This window comes from Salvelinus namaycush, chromosome 42 (assembly GCF_016432855.1).
Source record: "Salvelinus namaycush isolate Seneca chromosome 42, SaNama_1.0, whole genome shotgun sequence".
Taxonomy (NCBI): Eukaryota; Metazoa; Chordata; class Actinopteri; order Salmoniformes; family Salmonidae; genus Salvelinus; species Salvelinus namaycush.
The window spans coordinates 5,338,003-5,354,114 of NC_052348.1; the positions used below are offsets into that span (position 1 = coordinate 5,338,003).

The following is a 16,112-nucleotide window of genomic DNA, read 5'->3' on the forward strand; positions in this document are numbered from 1 at the left end:
ACCAGAGATTTTGATATCATATTATCTTGGATGCACATTTCCTACTACACAAAAAAACAGCCTCCTTATTATGGTTTCCTGTGTACCGAACAGACTTCGTGAACGTCGGTTTGCAAGTTGAAGTGGTTAGGATAAATGAATGATAGGACCGTTACCCGAGGTAGATTTGCTCAGGCACTATAAAGATCCCGGGGGTTGAGCACGACTCTGACCAGAGGACAGCTTTTGAAATAGGAAGCGATGCAGTTCCTCTTTGAGCTTCGCTATCCCTCGCAGGGTAAGATCTTCTCTGATTCCCCATTTGACTCTCGCCATTGACTCTCTCTCCATTAACTTTTCCCAATGGCTCTCTACCCATACAGGAGGCGACCCTCTAGGACAGTTTGCGATCGAGCACCTCCAGAACGAGTGGAAAGTGTCTGTCAGGAAGCCACTGGACCGCGAGGAGCGCGACAACTACCTCCTAAATATCACCGCCACCGACGGCACCTTTGCCACCAAGGCCGTGGTCGAGGTCAAAGTCCTGGACGCCAACGACAACAGCCCCGTTTGCGAGAAGGTAAAGAGAGAAGGCAGGCCACTAAAAAATGCCATGTTATCTGCGTGTGGGGGTACACGCTATGCATGACAAGTATCTGAGAGAAAGGAAGGCGGGAGCGAGGGAAGAAAATAAGAGGTTTGGAAAGGCTTCTCGTTGAAGAAAGGCAAGCGAAAATGAAGGGGTAATTTTCTTACATTGAGGGCTATTTTTACCAGCTAATGTATTTCCATTGCTGATTGTATTATGGTTTAAGTGCATGCTGCTGTCGATTGTAATGTATTTTCATTCTACCCCTCTATCCATTTCCTCCCTTCTTGTTAATATACCTATTGAATTATGCTTATTCTTGCATATTCTACCTTTAATTCTCTCTGTCCGCCCCCACCATCAATGTTTTTCTCCCTTCTGATGTCTTTCCCACTCTTCCCTCCCACACACTCTCATCCTCCCTTTCTCTCTCTCCCCTCTCCCTCTCTCCGCTCCCCCAGTCCCTCTACACAGAGAGGGTCCCCGAGGGCTTCCCAGCCGGCAGGCTCATCCTGCAGGTCTCGGCCACAGACGCAGACATCCGCTCCAACGCCCACATCTCCTACGAGCTCCAGGGACCGGGAGCCGAGCTCTTCACCATCGACCCCGACACAGGTGTGTGTGTGTGTTGGTCTGTCTGTCTGTTTTCCTGTCTGTCTGTGTTACACCTCAACACACTCAATGTGTTGACTAGTCTGCCCATGCTACCATACAGCTAATCAAAATCAAAATAACCACAGGTTCATGTCTGCCACAATGTAGAGTTGTTTCGAGTCATTTCAAATGCTGCACTGCACTCGCATTCATCCAGTTTACATTCACGGCATGTCCAAGGTTATTCTCACTATTATGACTATCAAATGTCAATGGGTGCGTGATGGCAGCATGACGTGTAACACTAACCCACCCACACATACACACACACACACACACACACACACACACACACACACACACACACACACACACACACACACACACACACCAGTTTTACAATGTCATGATTTGATGTCTGAACCTAGTATCACTACACTGACGGACCCTGTCTTTTGTCTCCCTCTGTAACGTCACAAACAGACACAGTAATAACCTCCCAGTGTGGACACCAGTCATGCACACTGCACACTTTCTGATTGAATCATAATCCATCCACCCCAGTTTGTGTGTGTGTGTGTGTGTGTGTGTGTGTGTCCCTAGTGGCAAGGTGGATTTTGTTTACGTCGCATCCTTTTTGATGATTATTTTAATGTATTTTGCCCCCAGAACATTTCCCCGGAGGATTAGCGAGCAATGGCGCTATGAACCCGAGTTTCATCTAACATGCAAGCGACATTGTTCTCGCCTGAAGGTTTCGAGTCTCCTCTGCAGAAAGCGGAGACAAAATGGAATGACACGAGCCAGGCCTTAGAAAACACACTACCAGTTAGCTCCTGTTAACCCCCACACACTAAAAAAAGAAATGGCACATTGGTTTACTTCTGAAGGGAGAGAGAGAGGGTTGTGAAGAAACGAGACAGCAGCAGTGTAGAGTAGGCTAGAGACATACTTTTACAGCACAACAACAGCCCCTTTTATTCTGGTTCAAATTCAGACGTACTTTGATACCTCCGTATGAGCCAGAGACGAGCGAGGAGGGAGAGAAGAAGAGCGAAGAATCCGGCCATTTCAATTTGGTTTTGGCCCAAATTGAAGGAGAAGGATTTAGTCAGAGTATCGAGAGGGGGTCCTTTTTTCCGTGCCGAGAAGGAGGATTTACAAGCATTTCGCCACACCCGCAATAACATCTGCTAAATGTGTGTATGTGACCAATACAATTGGGTTTGATTATTGCATGCGAGGAACACTAAGAGGCTTCGTTAGTAACGGCAGTTTGTGTGCTTGTGTGGGCGCACGTGTGTGTCCAGCGAGGCCCCGGTAATGTTGGCATGCACCATATCCCAGGACACCTCCTAGCTGCTCTTAGTTGCCAACTATTCCTGTCCTCTTGCGTTTTCCACCACCCCCCCCCCCCCCCCCCCTTCCTCTCTGTCAATTATTTATTTATTTCTCTCCATCCTCTTCTGAAAACCATGAGTTGTTTGGATGTGGGTTGGATGCTTGGATCAGGGGAAGGGGTTTGTGGCATACAAGAGGATATGAGGTCTCGGAACACGCACGACTGCAGGCACACATTGTCTGACTCAGTGATCTGTGAGAAGTGTTACTTCTGAAAGCACCGAAGCGGCTAATGCCAACTTAAAAATAGAGGTGTGTGTGTGGAGATGAGCATGACGAGGTTGTAAGGTTTTCGGGAACTAAGTGTTGAAGTGAAGTTTCCCCCTAGTTACAGATCAGCTTCCCCCAACCTTAACCTTTGTTTCGGCGACTGTTAGAAATGTAGATCCGTTATCATTTGTACACGGTATCGATTTGGTTTCAGTTATTCTTTCTACTCAAACCAGCCGGTGGGCCGCATTAAATTGGTCGAGGGGCACGCTACACCGAACTAAACGGCTCAGACACCATTTAGCTTGACTTGCGTTTTATTTTGAGGCTTTCTTGGACGGGGCCTGGGGTAGGTAGAGGATGCTGTTCTAACACTATCTGTCCTTGTCGAACAATAGATTTTGAAAGAGTGCAACCCGCAAGCGCCGTAGCGTGTAGACGTGCGTGTGGATTGCAAGAACTTTTAACACGCCTGTGTGTGTTTGCGTGTGTTTGGCTGTGTGTTTGTGTGTGTCGTCGCTTTTAACGAGTGCGTGTGATTGACATGTTAGTGTGTGTGTCAGCGCTTTTAACGAGTGTGTCTGATTGACGTGTGTGTGTGTGTGTGTGATTGCCTGCCCCGTTGACTGACATGTGCCTTTTTCCGTCTTCCATTTCCCAGGTGAACTGAAGACCCAGCAGCCCCTGGACCGCGAGGAGAAGGAGGAGTACCGCCTGACGGTGCGGGCGCTAGACGGCGGCGGGCGATATTGCGAGGCGGCCGTGCACCTGACTGTGGAGGACGTGAACGACAACGCGCCACAGTTCACCTCCGGCCCTTACGCCATCACCGTCTTCGAGAACACGGAAGTCGGCACCTTCGTGGCGCGGCTGCTCGCCACCGACCTCGACGCCGGTACGTTTGTTTGTTTATTTACAAATGAGTTGATATGTTTTGTTTATTGTTCTTATCTGACCAGTCTTCCACCAGGCAATGCTGAGCTCTCTGGTCTAGTGCTTGTACACCCGGTGCTCTCGGTGTTGTGCACAATGCGCAATACGTTGCGTCTTTCGGTTGACTCTGCCCACGTCCGGTAGCCACCGCGGAGCTCGACGTTATCCGCCAGTAAACTTAGTCGAATTTGAACCGCGTCATCTTTATTTGTGAACAGGCGAGTCACTGAATTATTAAATTCATCTTTCTGCTGAGAAATACAGACATAGTTGTTTGAGAAGTATGGCTGCTTTGCTTTTCCCCTGCAATGCTGATTCCACAGGATCACAGTAATCCCCACTCCATTTTACACCAGACTCTTATGGCGTAAAACGATGATAGGGATGGATGAATGAAATTCTGTTCTCCTCGAGCACTCGATTCTAAAAAAGGCCTAATGGCCATTTTCTATTTGCCATTTGCCGGTGGGTAAGTCACAACCCACACGTTCTCTTCATAGTCTTCTATGACTTTTGTGTTTGTGGCCCTGTGCGGCTCTGTTGGTAGAGAAGGGCGCTTACAGCTTCAGGATCACGTGTTCACTTCCCGCTGGGGACACCCATACGAAAATGTACGCGTGCACTACTGTTAGTGGCTTTGGATGAAACAGTCTGCTACATGGCGTATGTGTACATCACCGTTCAGGAAACCCACCTGAGCGGGGGCAGCTGCTTTGAGATGAAAACGACTGATTTGTCCCCCACAACTCCCTCAAATGGAGGACAGTTGAAAGCGTTAGTGTGGCGGCCATATTTAAACTCGAGAGCTCTGATACTAGCGAACTCCCCTGAAATGGGACACGATTGGCACTTTTAGCGGCACTACCAATTTGACTAGATAGGTTCTGGTTCTTTTACTGGCATTTGGTAATGACTCCTCTGACAGGGCAAGGTGTTCTAGACTAGGGGAGCGTGTCAGCTTGTTCCCTTCAAAAGCCTAGGTATGGACGAAGAGATGCTCTCTCTCCCTTTCTCACCCCCGTCCTTCCTCCCTCTCTCTCAGTCCTTCAGGTAAACTGACAGTTTGGACAGATCGAATGGGATGTAAGAACTGGGTCGCTCGTTCGCTCAGAATGTCAAAACGGGGGCCTGCTTTTTCGACAGCTCTTCCACCCAGGGTTGGCAGACGAGCACGGAATTCCTAAAGTCCGCCCTACCTCCGTGCTAACATAAAGGATATCTGAAAGGAGGAGTGGAGGAATTAGGTTCTCACCCTCCCTCCCCCAATTTCAGCTGGAGGTGCATTTCAGATCATTTGGAGCTGGAGAGAGGGAGGGAGGGAGGGGGAGGGAGGGAGGGAGGTAGAGAGAGAGGGAGGGAGACCAAATTGAGACTGCATGCAGAATTCTGCAAAAATATCCTCTGTGTACAACGTAAAACGCCAAATAATGCATGCAGAGCAGAATTAGGCCGATACCCGCTAATGATCAACATCCAGAAAATAACCGTTAAGTTCTACAACCACCTAAAAGGAAGCTATTCCCAAACCTTCCATAACAAAGCCATCACCTACAGAGAGATGAACCTGGAGAAGAGTCCCCTAAGCAAGCTGGTCCTGGGGCTCTGTTCACAAACAGACCCCACAGAGCCCCAGGACAGCAACACAATTAGACCCAACCAAATCATGAGAAAATGAAAAGCTATTTACTTGACACGTTGGAAAGAATTAACAAAAGAACAGAGCAAACTAGAATGCTATTTGGCCCTAAACAGATAGTACACAGTGGCAGAATACCTGACCACTGTGACTGACCCAAACTTAAGGAAAGTTTTGACAATGCACAGACTCAGTGAGCATAGCCTTGCTATTTTGAGAGGCCACAGTAAGCAGACCTGGCTCTCAAGAGAATACAGGCTATGTGCAACACTGCCCACAAAATGAGGTGGAAACTGAGCTGCACTTCCTAACCTCCTGCCAAATGTATGACCATATAAGAGACACATATTTCCCTCAGATTACGCAGATCTACAGCAAATCCAATTTTGATAAGCTCCCGTATCTACTGGGTGAAATACCACAGTGTGCCATCACAGCAGCAAGATGTGTGACCTGTTGCCTCAAGAAAAGGGCAACCAGTGAAGAACAAACACCATTGTAAATACAACCCATATTTATGTTTATTTTTTTCTTCCCTTTTGCACTTGAACTATTTGCACATCGTTGCAACTCGGTATAGAAAGACAAAGGTCTTTATTCTTTTTGAACTTTTGCGAGTGTAACGTTTACTGTTATTGTTTATAAATATTGTTTGTTTCACTTTTGTTTATGATGTATTTCACTTACATTGGCAATGTCAACACACGTTTCCCGAGCCAATAAAGCCCTTTGAACGAGAGACATTTGCATTCCTTTTTCACACGTGTCGGTATCACATACACAGATCTGTAGAGTTCTAGTTTGTATCTTTATCGCCAGCCTTGTAAAATGAGTTGGCTGATGCCCGTATTGCCGGGAGAACTGAAAGAGTCCCACACACAGGGAAATAGCAAAGTCTCTGACGACAAAATACCACATTTTGCCACAGTCCAGGTCACACAGTCCTCGCTCACTCAGCCGGCGGCCATTGGACTGAGTGTGTGCGTGTGCACCTGCATGCGTGTCAGACCTCCGTTGTCAGACAGATAGAGGATTCATTCACTATTCGGGCGGGATATCATCAACAGTTGAGACTCTTGAGTATCTCGTTGCTCCAAATGTTGACACATTTCGAGCACTGCCAGTTCCCTGCACCAGTTGTGCTATCTAGACCGGCTCATTTGCGTTGGAAGATATTGGGCACTTTCGTACTTACTCGCGTCATTGTCCCCGCTGTGTGCCCACTGCCATGGCGGCGTTTCTCAAAGTGGTTTCTTATCGGTCTGAGGGAAAGAAGCTGACAAACCATGAAGCTGGTTGGTGACCTTTATTGGCGTTTAAGGGAGAAGTTATGCTGACACATTCCTTTCTCTGTTTCTTCTCTCTCTCTCTCTCATTCTCTCTCTTCATGTTCTCTCTCTTCATTTTCTCTCTTCATTCTCTCTCTCTTCATTTTCTCTCTTCGTGTTCTCTCTCTTCATTTTCTCTCTCCATTTTCTCTCTCCATTTTCTCTCTCTTCATTTTCTCTCTTCATTCTCTCTCTCTTCATTTTCTCTCTCTTCATTCTCTCTCTCTTCTCATTCTCTCTCTTCTCTCTCTCTTCATTTTCTCTCTCTCATTCTCTCTTCATTCTCTTCATTTTCTCTCTCTTCATTTTCTCTCTCTCATTCTCTCTTCATTTTCTCTCTTCATGTTCTCTCTCATTCTCTCTTCATTTTCTCTCTTCATGTTCTCTCATTCTCTCTTCATTTTCTCTCTCTTTATTTTCTCTCTTCATGTTCTCTCTCTCATTCTCTCTTCATTTTCTCTCTCTTCATTTTCTCTCTTCATGTTCTCTCTCATTCTCTCTTCATTTTCTCTCTCTTCATTTTCTCTCTTCGTGTTCTCTCTTCATGTTCTCTTCATTTTCTCTCTCTCCATTTTCTCTCTTCATGTTCTCTCTCATTCTCTCTTCATGTTCTCTCTCATTCTCTCTCTTCATTTTCTCTCTTCATGTTCTCTCTCATTCTCTCTCTTCATTTTCTCTCTTCATGTTCTCTCATTCTCTCTTCATTTTCTCTCTTCATGTTCTCTCTCATTCTCTCTTCATTTTCTCTCTTCATGTTCTCTCTCATTCTCTCTTCATTTTCTCTCTTCATGTTCTCTCTCATTCTCTCTCTTCATGTTCTCTCTCATTCTCTCTTCATTTTCTCTCTTCATGTTCTCTCTCATTCTCTCTTCATTGTCTCTCTCTTCATTTTCTCTCTTCATGTTCTCTCTCATTCTCTCTTCATGTTCTCTCTCATTCTCTCTTCATTTTCTCTCTTCATGTTCTCTCTCATTCTCTCTTCATTTTCTCTCTCTTCATTTTCTCACTTCATGTTCTCTCTCATTCTCTCTTCATTTTCTCTCTCTTCATTTTCTCTCTTCGTGTTCTCTCTCATTCTCTCTTCATTTTCTCTCTTCATGTTCTCTCATTCTCTCTTCATGTTCTCTCTCATTCTCTCTTCATTTTCTCTCTCTTCATTTTCTCTCTTCATGTTCTCTCTCATTCTCTCTTCATTTTCTCTCTCTTCATTTTCTCTCTTCATTTTCTCTCTTCATGTTCTCTCCATGTTCTCTTCATTTTCTCTCTCTCCATTTTCTCTCTTCATGTTCTCTCTCATTCTCTCTTCATGTTCTCTCTCATTCTCTCTTCATTTTCTCTCTTCATGTTCTCTCTCATTCTCTCTTCATTTTCTCTCTCTTCATTTTCTCTCTTCATTTTCTCTCATTCTCTCTCTTCATTTTCTCTCTTCATGTTCTCTCTCATTCTCTCTTCATTTTCTCTCTCTTCATTTTCTCTCTTCATGTTCTCTCTCATTCTCTCTTCATTTTCTCTCTCTTCATTTTCTCACTTCATGTTCTCTCATTCTCTCTTCATTTTCTCTCTCTTCATTTTCTCTCTTCATGTTCTCTCATTTTCTCTCATTCTCTCTTCATTTTCTCTCATATTCTCTCTTCATTTTCTCTCTCTCTCTTCATTTTCTCTCTCAATTTTCTCTCTCTCTCTTCATTTTCTCTTTCTCTCTTCATTTTCTCTCTTCATGTTCTCTCTCATTCTCTCTTCATTTTCTCTCATTCTCTCTCTTCATTTTCTCTCTTCATTTTCGCTCTTCATGTTCTCTCTCATTCTCTCTTCATTTTCTCTCTTCATGTTCTCTCTCATTCTCTCTTCATTGTCTCTCTCTTCATTTTCTCTCTTCATGTTCTCTCTCATTCTCTCTTCATGTTCTCTCTCATTCTCTCCATTTTCTCTCTCTTCATTTTCTCTCTTCATGTTCTCTCTCATTCTCTCTTCATTTTCTCTCTCTTCATTTTCTCACTTCATGTTCTCTCATTCTCTCTTCATTTTCTCTCTCTTCATTTTCTCTCTTCATGTTCTCTCATTTTCTCTCATTCTCTCTTCATTTTCTCTCTCTTCATTTTCTCTCTCATTCTCTCTTCATGTTCTCTCTCATTCTCTCTTCATTTTCTCTCATATTCTCTCTTCATTTTCTCTCTCTCTCTTCATTTTCTCTCTCAATTTTCTCTCTCTCTCTTCATTTTCTCTTTCTCTCTTCATTTTCTCTCTTCATTTTCTCTCTCTTCATTTTCTCTCTTCATATTCTCTCTCTCTCTTAATTTTCTCTCTCTTCATTTTCTCTCTCTCTCTTCATTTTCTCTCTCTCTCTCTCCATTTTCTCTCTTCATATTCTCTCTCTCTCTCTCTCTCTCTCTCTCTCTTCATTTTCTCTCTCTCTCCATTTTCTCTCTTCATATTCTCTCTCTCTCTCCATTTTCTCTCTCTCTCTCTCTCTTCATATTCTCTCTCTCTCTTCATTTTCTCTCTTCATTTTCTCTCTCTTCATTTTCTCTCTTCATTTTCTCTCGCTCTCTCTTCATTTTCTCTCTTCATATTCTCTCTCTCTTCATCTCTTCCCATCTCTATCCTCTCTATCCCCCATCTCTTCCCATCTCCATCCTCTCTATCCCCTCATCTCTTCCCATATCTATCCTCTCTATCCCCTCATCTCTTCCCATCTCTTTCCTCTCTATCCCCCTATCTCTTCCCATATTTATCCTCTCTATCCCCTCATCTCTTCCCATATCTATCCTCTCTATCCCCTATCTCTTCCCATCTCTTTACTCTCTATCCCCCTATCTCTTTCCTCTCTATCACCCCATCTCTATCCTCTCTACCCCCCTATCTCTATCCCCCTATCTCTATCATCTCTATCCCCCTATCTCTTCCCATCTTTCCTCTCTATCCCCCTATCTCTTCCCATCTCTTTTCTCTCTATCCCCCTATCTCTTTTGTTCTCTATCCCCCTCTCTTCTTATCTCTCCCCAGTTGTTATCTTCTGAAGTGGTTTCTTTTCTTTCTATTCCTTGTCTGTGCTGTCCCTCGTTCTATTGGGTAAACAGCATTCATGTGGCTCATACTAGACGCAAACGAGCTTCCTTGCCACTTTGGGCTGAGGAGGAACGTCTTTGTTACCGCTGTCGATAAAGCTTCAACGAAGGCTGTCTTCCGAGGGCACAGTTTAATCAAACCCACGGTGCAGAATTTGGAGATAGTCAGTTAGCATGTTTGTTTGCCTGCGGTTAAGGATACCAGATAGGGATGCAAGATAAAAGCAGGAACATCGTTTTATAAGGTACTGCATAAACATGGCAAAAACGGGTCTGGTTGAATCAGACCCACAGTCTTGGTGGAAACCTCCAGGAGACGGGATATGAAGTACAATCGTCTGGTGACGGGAGTCGAGATTGCCTAACGATTTGGCGCGATCCACTTAGACGTCATCGAGCAATTTCCGGCGGCCGAGTAATTTGGTCTGATAAAAGCGACGGTGACTGGAACCAACAGGTGGCAATAAACCGGGCTCCCGCAGACAGCAACTGCATCCCAAATGGCACCCTGTTCCCATTGTAGTGCACTACTTTTGACCAGGGCCCGTTTGGTCAAGAGTAGTGCACTATCGAAGAGAATGCCAGTTGGGACACGGTCAGTCTCTTTAGTCGTAATGAGATGCGCAGAGGAGGGGGATGTGTGTGTGAGAGAGAGAGATGTGGGCCACCTGCAAAAAGGCATTATGGTTATTGTCCACATCCGTCTCCGTCTCGTTTTTGGACCGCCCTGTCGGGAAGCGGCAAGGTGTTGTTACGAGGGCGATGTGACTTGCATTTGGAATGTTTTAGGTCGGTGAAAAGGGTATATTGTGTTGACAGGCTGATACGACAAAGTGTTGTTACTCAGGAGTGTGTGACTGTATTGCTGAGGAAGCACACGCAGCTTTATATCGTTTTTCCGTTTGGATTGTTCATGGATTTGCTTTCCAACAAAGGCAAAACGATAATGAACTGTCACTCAGAGTAATGTTAGTCGAATGTTCTTATATCAGAATATCAGATTCTACACATTAGTTTTATTTGAGTCTATGTGTTTCTAACACGATCTCCATCTCTCTCTGTCTCCTCCCAGGCTTGAACGGCGACATCCTCTACTCCCTCGCCGACTCGGCCGACGGCCACTTCTCCATGGACGAGCGTACCGGCGTCGTCGCGTTACAAAAGCCCCTGGACCGCGAGGCGCGGGCCGTGTACGAGCTCAAAGCGCGCGCCTCTGACCGAGGCTCCCCGCGCCGCCTCTCGTCCCTCTCCCGCGTCACGGTCTCCGTGCTGGACATCAACGACAACCCGCCCGTGTTCGAGCACCGCGAGTATGTGGCGGGCGTTTCGGAGGACGTGGCGGTGGGCACGCAGTTGCTGCGGGTGCACGCTGCTAGTCGGGACATCGAGGCCAACGGGGAGATCGCCTACGCCATCGTGAGCGGGAACGAGCACGGCATGTTCAGTGTCGACCCTCGGACTGGTATGTCTCTCTCTCTCTCTCTCTCTCTCTCTCTCTCTCTCTGTATCTCTCTCTCTCTCTCTGTATCTCTCTCTCTCTCTCTGTATCTCTCTCTCTCTCTGTATCTCTCTCTCTCTCTCTCTCTCTGTATCTGTGTATCTCTCTCTCTCTCTGTATCTCTCTCTGTATCTCTCTCTGTATCTCTCTCTCTCTCTCTCTCTATCTGTATCTGTGTATCTCTCTCTCTCTATCTGTATCTCTCTCTCTGTATCTGTATCTCTCTCTCTCTGTATCTCTCTCTGTATCTCTCTCTCTGTATCTCTCTCTCTCTCTGTATCTCTCTCTGTATCTGTATCCTGCCCCTCTTGTCTCCACCTCTCCACTTCCTTTAATATGTCTCCCCAGTCGCCAGGGGCACCATATTATGACTACTATCTTTGTGTGTATGTACGGCAGGTTTAGCTTTTTTCCGTAATAAGTCTTGTTCTGGAGGCAGCCCTGCAGAGTGGTCACTAGCTGTTTTGAACCCTAACCTTAACCACACTGCTAACCCTAATGCCTGACCTTAAATTAAGACCAAAAAACAAATGTTTCTCTCTCTCTCTATTTTTACAAAATAGCCAATTTCGACTTTGCAGCTGGCCTATCTAAGGGGAGATCACTCAGTAAACGTCAACCTGCATTTCAAAGGGGACGTAGCAGATGACAATTCTGTTGTGTACATTGGGACAGTGGTGGAACCTTCTTCTAATCCAACCGTCCTATCCTCCCTCTCCCTCTTTCGTCTCCCCTCCAGGTGACGTCTTCGTCATCGAGCCGCTGGACTTCGAGGCGTCCCACGAGTACTACCTGACGGTGGAGGCCACGGACGGGGGCACGCCGCCGCTCAGCGACATGGCCACGGTCAACATCAACCTGACGGACGTCAACGACAACAGCCCCGCCTTCAGCCAGACGACCTACGCCGCCGTGGTGGCCGAGGACGCCGAGCCCGGCAAGACAGTGGTGACGGTGAGTTGACCGATGAGTGACCGTTCTGATCATTTGGTCTGGTGTTTCCCTTCGCAACTAGAAAGAAAAGCATAGAAAATCGCTAAAAGAATATATTAGAGTTTGTTTGCGTCGTGTTCAAACCGACAAAATGTTTTTGTATTGCGGTGATTCCCCTACCATTGTATAGGCAGTGCGCTTATGTCCCGTTTGTAATTTTTCTTCCGTTTCCCTCCCGCTCATAAAATACCTTTTCAATCACCGCACACCTCATCCTATTATTTTACCCCTCTCTTAACAAGTATTTCAGTCAGTACTCTCTCTCTCGCTCTCTCTCTGTATCTCTCTCTCGCTCTCTCTGTATCTCTCTCTCTCTCTGTATCTCTCTCTCTCTCTGTATCTCTCTCTCTCTGTATCTCTCTATGTATCTCTATGTATCTCTCTCTCTCTCTCTCTCTCTCTCTCTCTGTATCTCTCTCTTTCTGTCTGTCCGTCACGTATCAGTTGCTGTGTTAGATCACCTTCTGGTGGTGCAGAGTTAAACGAGGACCTCCCTCCGCTCTTCATGCTCAGCCTACTGTAACAGACACACACACACACTAATGAATTAAAGACAGGTGACTCACTGAGCCGTCCCTTTCTCACTGTCCCCCTCTCCTTCTCTCTCTCTCCCCTTCCCCCTTTTTCTATACATTTTCAAACACCTCTTCCCTTGGCCCCTCTCCCTCTTTCTTCCCTTGTGTCCATTTGTCACCTGTGTCTAATCAACCCGAATATAAATGATTCGTCGTTAAACAGGATTTTTATGCTTGCCCGTGTCACACACGTGTGAATCCTGTCTGTCCCCTGATTTCCCCGAGGATCCGTTTCAATACCGGCCAGGTGTGTGTGTGTGTGTGAACATCTGTGTCCCACGGTCTCGTGTCAGAGCAGGTGCGTGTGTAAGTCTACATCTGTGTGTGTGTGTGTCGTCCTCGGCGGCTGGTCGTGACTCTTCCTCTCTCCTGTTCTCTCGGGTCGTAGGTGATGGCGGAGGATGCAGACGGGCCAGCCTATAACCACGTGCGTTACTCCATCGTGGAGGGGAACCAGGGCAGTCCCTTCACCATTGACCCAATCAGGGGAGAGGTCAAAGTGGCACGCCAGCTAGACAGAGAGACGGTATGGTGAAACATTCATCTCTGTAATGGATGGGCATTGATGTAAATACATTCAAATGCATATCTGTGAAATGTCTTTGAAGTGTGTGTGTGTGTGTGTGTGTGTGTGTGTGTGTGTGTGTGTGTGTGTGTGTGTGTGTGTGTGTGTGTGTGTGTGTGTGTCAATGTATTTATGCTACTTCATATATTCATTTATGTGTGTGTGTGTGTCAATGTATTTATGCTACTTCATATATTCATTTATATGTGTGTGTGTGTGTGTGTGTGTGTGTGTAAATATATGCATTTGTGTGTGTGGACATCTAATTCTGTCTTCAGTGGCACCTTAATTGCACTGTAGACTGCAATCAAACTGAAAAGCAGAGCCAGTTTACCAGTCAGCTTTGCATAATCGCTTACAAAAGCAGTACAGAGCGTGATAGAGGTATTAATTCTCTCTCTTCCTCTCTCCCTCCTCTCTTTCCCCCTCCGTTTCTCTCTCGCCACCCCTCTTCCCTCCCTTCCCCCCGTCAGACATCTGGGTACACCCTGACGGTGGTGGCGTCGGACAACGGCGTTCCGGCCCGCTCCAGCAGCGCCACGGTCAACGTCGACGTGTCTGACGTCAACGACAACCCGCCCCTCTTCTCCCCTGCCAACTACAGCCTCATCATCCAGGTGAGGAGGAAGGGAGGGATGGATGGGAGGAGAGAGTGGGAGGGAGGAGGGGCGGTGAAGGTGAAGGTGGTCAAGAGGGAAAGGTGCTGGTAGAGAGAGGCCAACGGGGAGGAGGAGGAGAGGATAGAGACGAAGGGAGGGATGAGGGGTGGAAGTGGTGAGACGACTGAAGGTGTAATGATTCGAAAGATGAGTAAAAAAAGGAGGAAAGATGCATTTTTTTGTATCAGGAAGGGAGGGAGAGATTGGGCAAGTAAGGATAGTGGATGCACCGTCAGGTATCTCTGTCTTTACTTTTGAGGAGCCGACGGTGAAAACCAGAAACGTCATTTCGGAGAAACTCTGAAATCTGATATAGGGATTTGGTATCTGTGCACAAACACACACATATACGCACACTGAAAAAAATGACTTAGCCTTCGAGGAAGAGAAAGATTGATACACAAGATTGATTCCCACATCAAATCCTCCGTCCTGCTCTCTCACACAGCAGTTGTTACTGCCTAGTCTAAAAGTCTAAACCACTTCCTTTCCCCGCAGGAGAATCGTCCAATGGGGACCAGCGTTGTCCAGCTCATCGTGACCGACCGGGACGCCACGCACAATGGGCCGCCGTTCGCCTTCGCCATCATCGACGGCAATGAGGGGGGTGTGTTCGAGGTGAACCAACAGGGGGCGCTGCTGGTGGTGGATGAGCTGAAGAGGAAGACCAAGGAGAACTACCTACTGAATGTCCAGGTACTATAGGAGCGTATGGAGTGTTGGTTGGTCACTCTCTCTCCTTCTATTACTGTGGTTCCTTCACTTTCTTTTTCTTTCCCTCTCTCTCTCTTTCTTTCTGTATCTCTCTCTTTCTCTCTGTATCTCTCTCTCTCTGTATCTCTCTCTTTCTCTCTGTATCTCTTTCTTTCTTTCTGTATCTCTCTCTCTTTCTCTCTCTCTTTCTCTCTCTCTCTGTATCTCTCTTTCTGTATGTCTCTGTATCTCTCTCTTTCTCTCTATATCTCTCTTTCTGTATCTCTCTCTTTCTCTCTGTTTCTCTCTCTCTCTTTCTGTATCTCTCTTTCTCTATCTCTCTCTTTCTCTTTCTCTCTGTATTTCTCTCTTTCTCTATCTCTCTCTTTCTCTATATATCTCTCTTTCTCTCTGTATCTCTCTCTTTCTGTATCTCTCTCTCTTTCTCTCTGTATCTCTCTCTTTCTCTCTGTATCTCTCTCTCTCTGTATCTCTCTCTCTGTATCTCTCTCTCTCTCTCATTATGTATCTCTTTCTCTGTATCTCTCTCTCTTTCTGTATCTCTTTCTCTCTGTATCTCTGTATCTCTCTCTGTATCGCTCTCTGTGTATCTCTCTTTCTCTTTCTGTGTTTCTCTTTCTGTGTCCGTCTCTCTGTATCTCTCTTTCTCTTTGTAACTCTCTCTCTCTGTATTTCTCTCTCTCTGTCTCCACCCCCTCTACTCCCCCATCATACTTATACCTATGCTTACCTCTCTTTCTCTCCCTTCTCTCTCTTTCTGTGGAAAATAGCCTGCTCTGCAGCTGCCCACTGTGATAAACCTCTCTTAGAAACATCAAAATGATAACAAGATCTATAGCGTCAAATCTAAATAATCACCATGTATAAAAAAAAATCCTGCTGCCCTCTCTCACACCGAGTGAATCAGAGTGCAAGGCAGAATATCTCACATGAGAGGCATAGTGGAGAGCGCCGCAGCCAGCTCGCGTGTTGCCAGTTGGTGAACTACTGTCCTCGCTCTCCGAGGAGAAAAGGAGTAGGCGGATGAGAAAGAAGTGCGATTTCTCGACTCAGACTAACGTTCTGAATGTTGCAGATAGAAATATATTGAGCCGAGCCGAGCCGGTTTCCCTATTCTGTCTGACCGACAATTCTATCTGTTCTACACGGTGTATTTCTCTCTTTAACGTTTGGTAATCCTCCTGAACTCTCCAGAGGTTGCTGTAGCATCTCTGGCTGTGTCAATGCCTTCCAAATGCAGGTGGATGTTTATTTGTCTGAGCACGTAGGCCCTTAGTCTTTCTGCAGGTAGTACATTTTGACTTGAGTATTGATGAACGGGGAAGGTTCAGCATTTGGAGAATGGAAGAGCATAAGCTCCCTCTACTGTGGGA

General features: G+C 46.1%; 1 protein-coding gene across 1 annotated transcript in view; it reads left to right on the forward strand.

Annotated features, from left to right (window-relative positions):
- The window catches only part of LOC120034666 (protocadherin Fat 1-like), a 96,293-nt gene that overhangs the window by 69,230 nt on the left and 10,951 nt on the right, over positions 1-16,112 (forward strand). The window contains exons 10-17 of the mRNA XM_038981262.1: positions 363-559; positions 1,030-1,183; positions 3,435-3,668; positions 10,808-11,197; positions 11,973-12,187; positions 13,190-13,327; positions 13,840-13,983; positions 14,524-14,721. Coding sequence (XP_038837190.1) covers positions 363-559; positions 1,030-1,183; positions 3,435-3,668; positions 10,808-11,197; positions 11,973-12,187; positions 13,190-13,327; positions 13,840-13,983; positions 14,524-14,721 — 1,670 coding nt within the window. The remainder of the gene's footprint in view (positions 1-362; positions 560-1,029; positions 1,184-3,434; positions 3,669-10,807; positions 11,198-11,972; positions 12,188-13,189; positions 13,328-13,839; positions 13,984-14,523; positions 14,722-16,112) is intronic.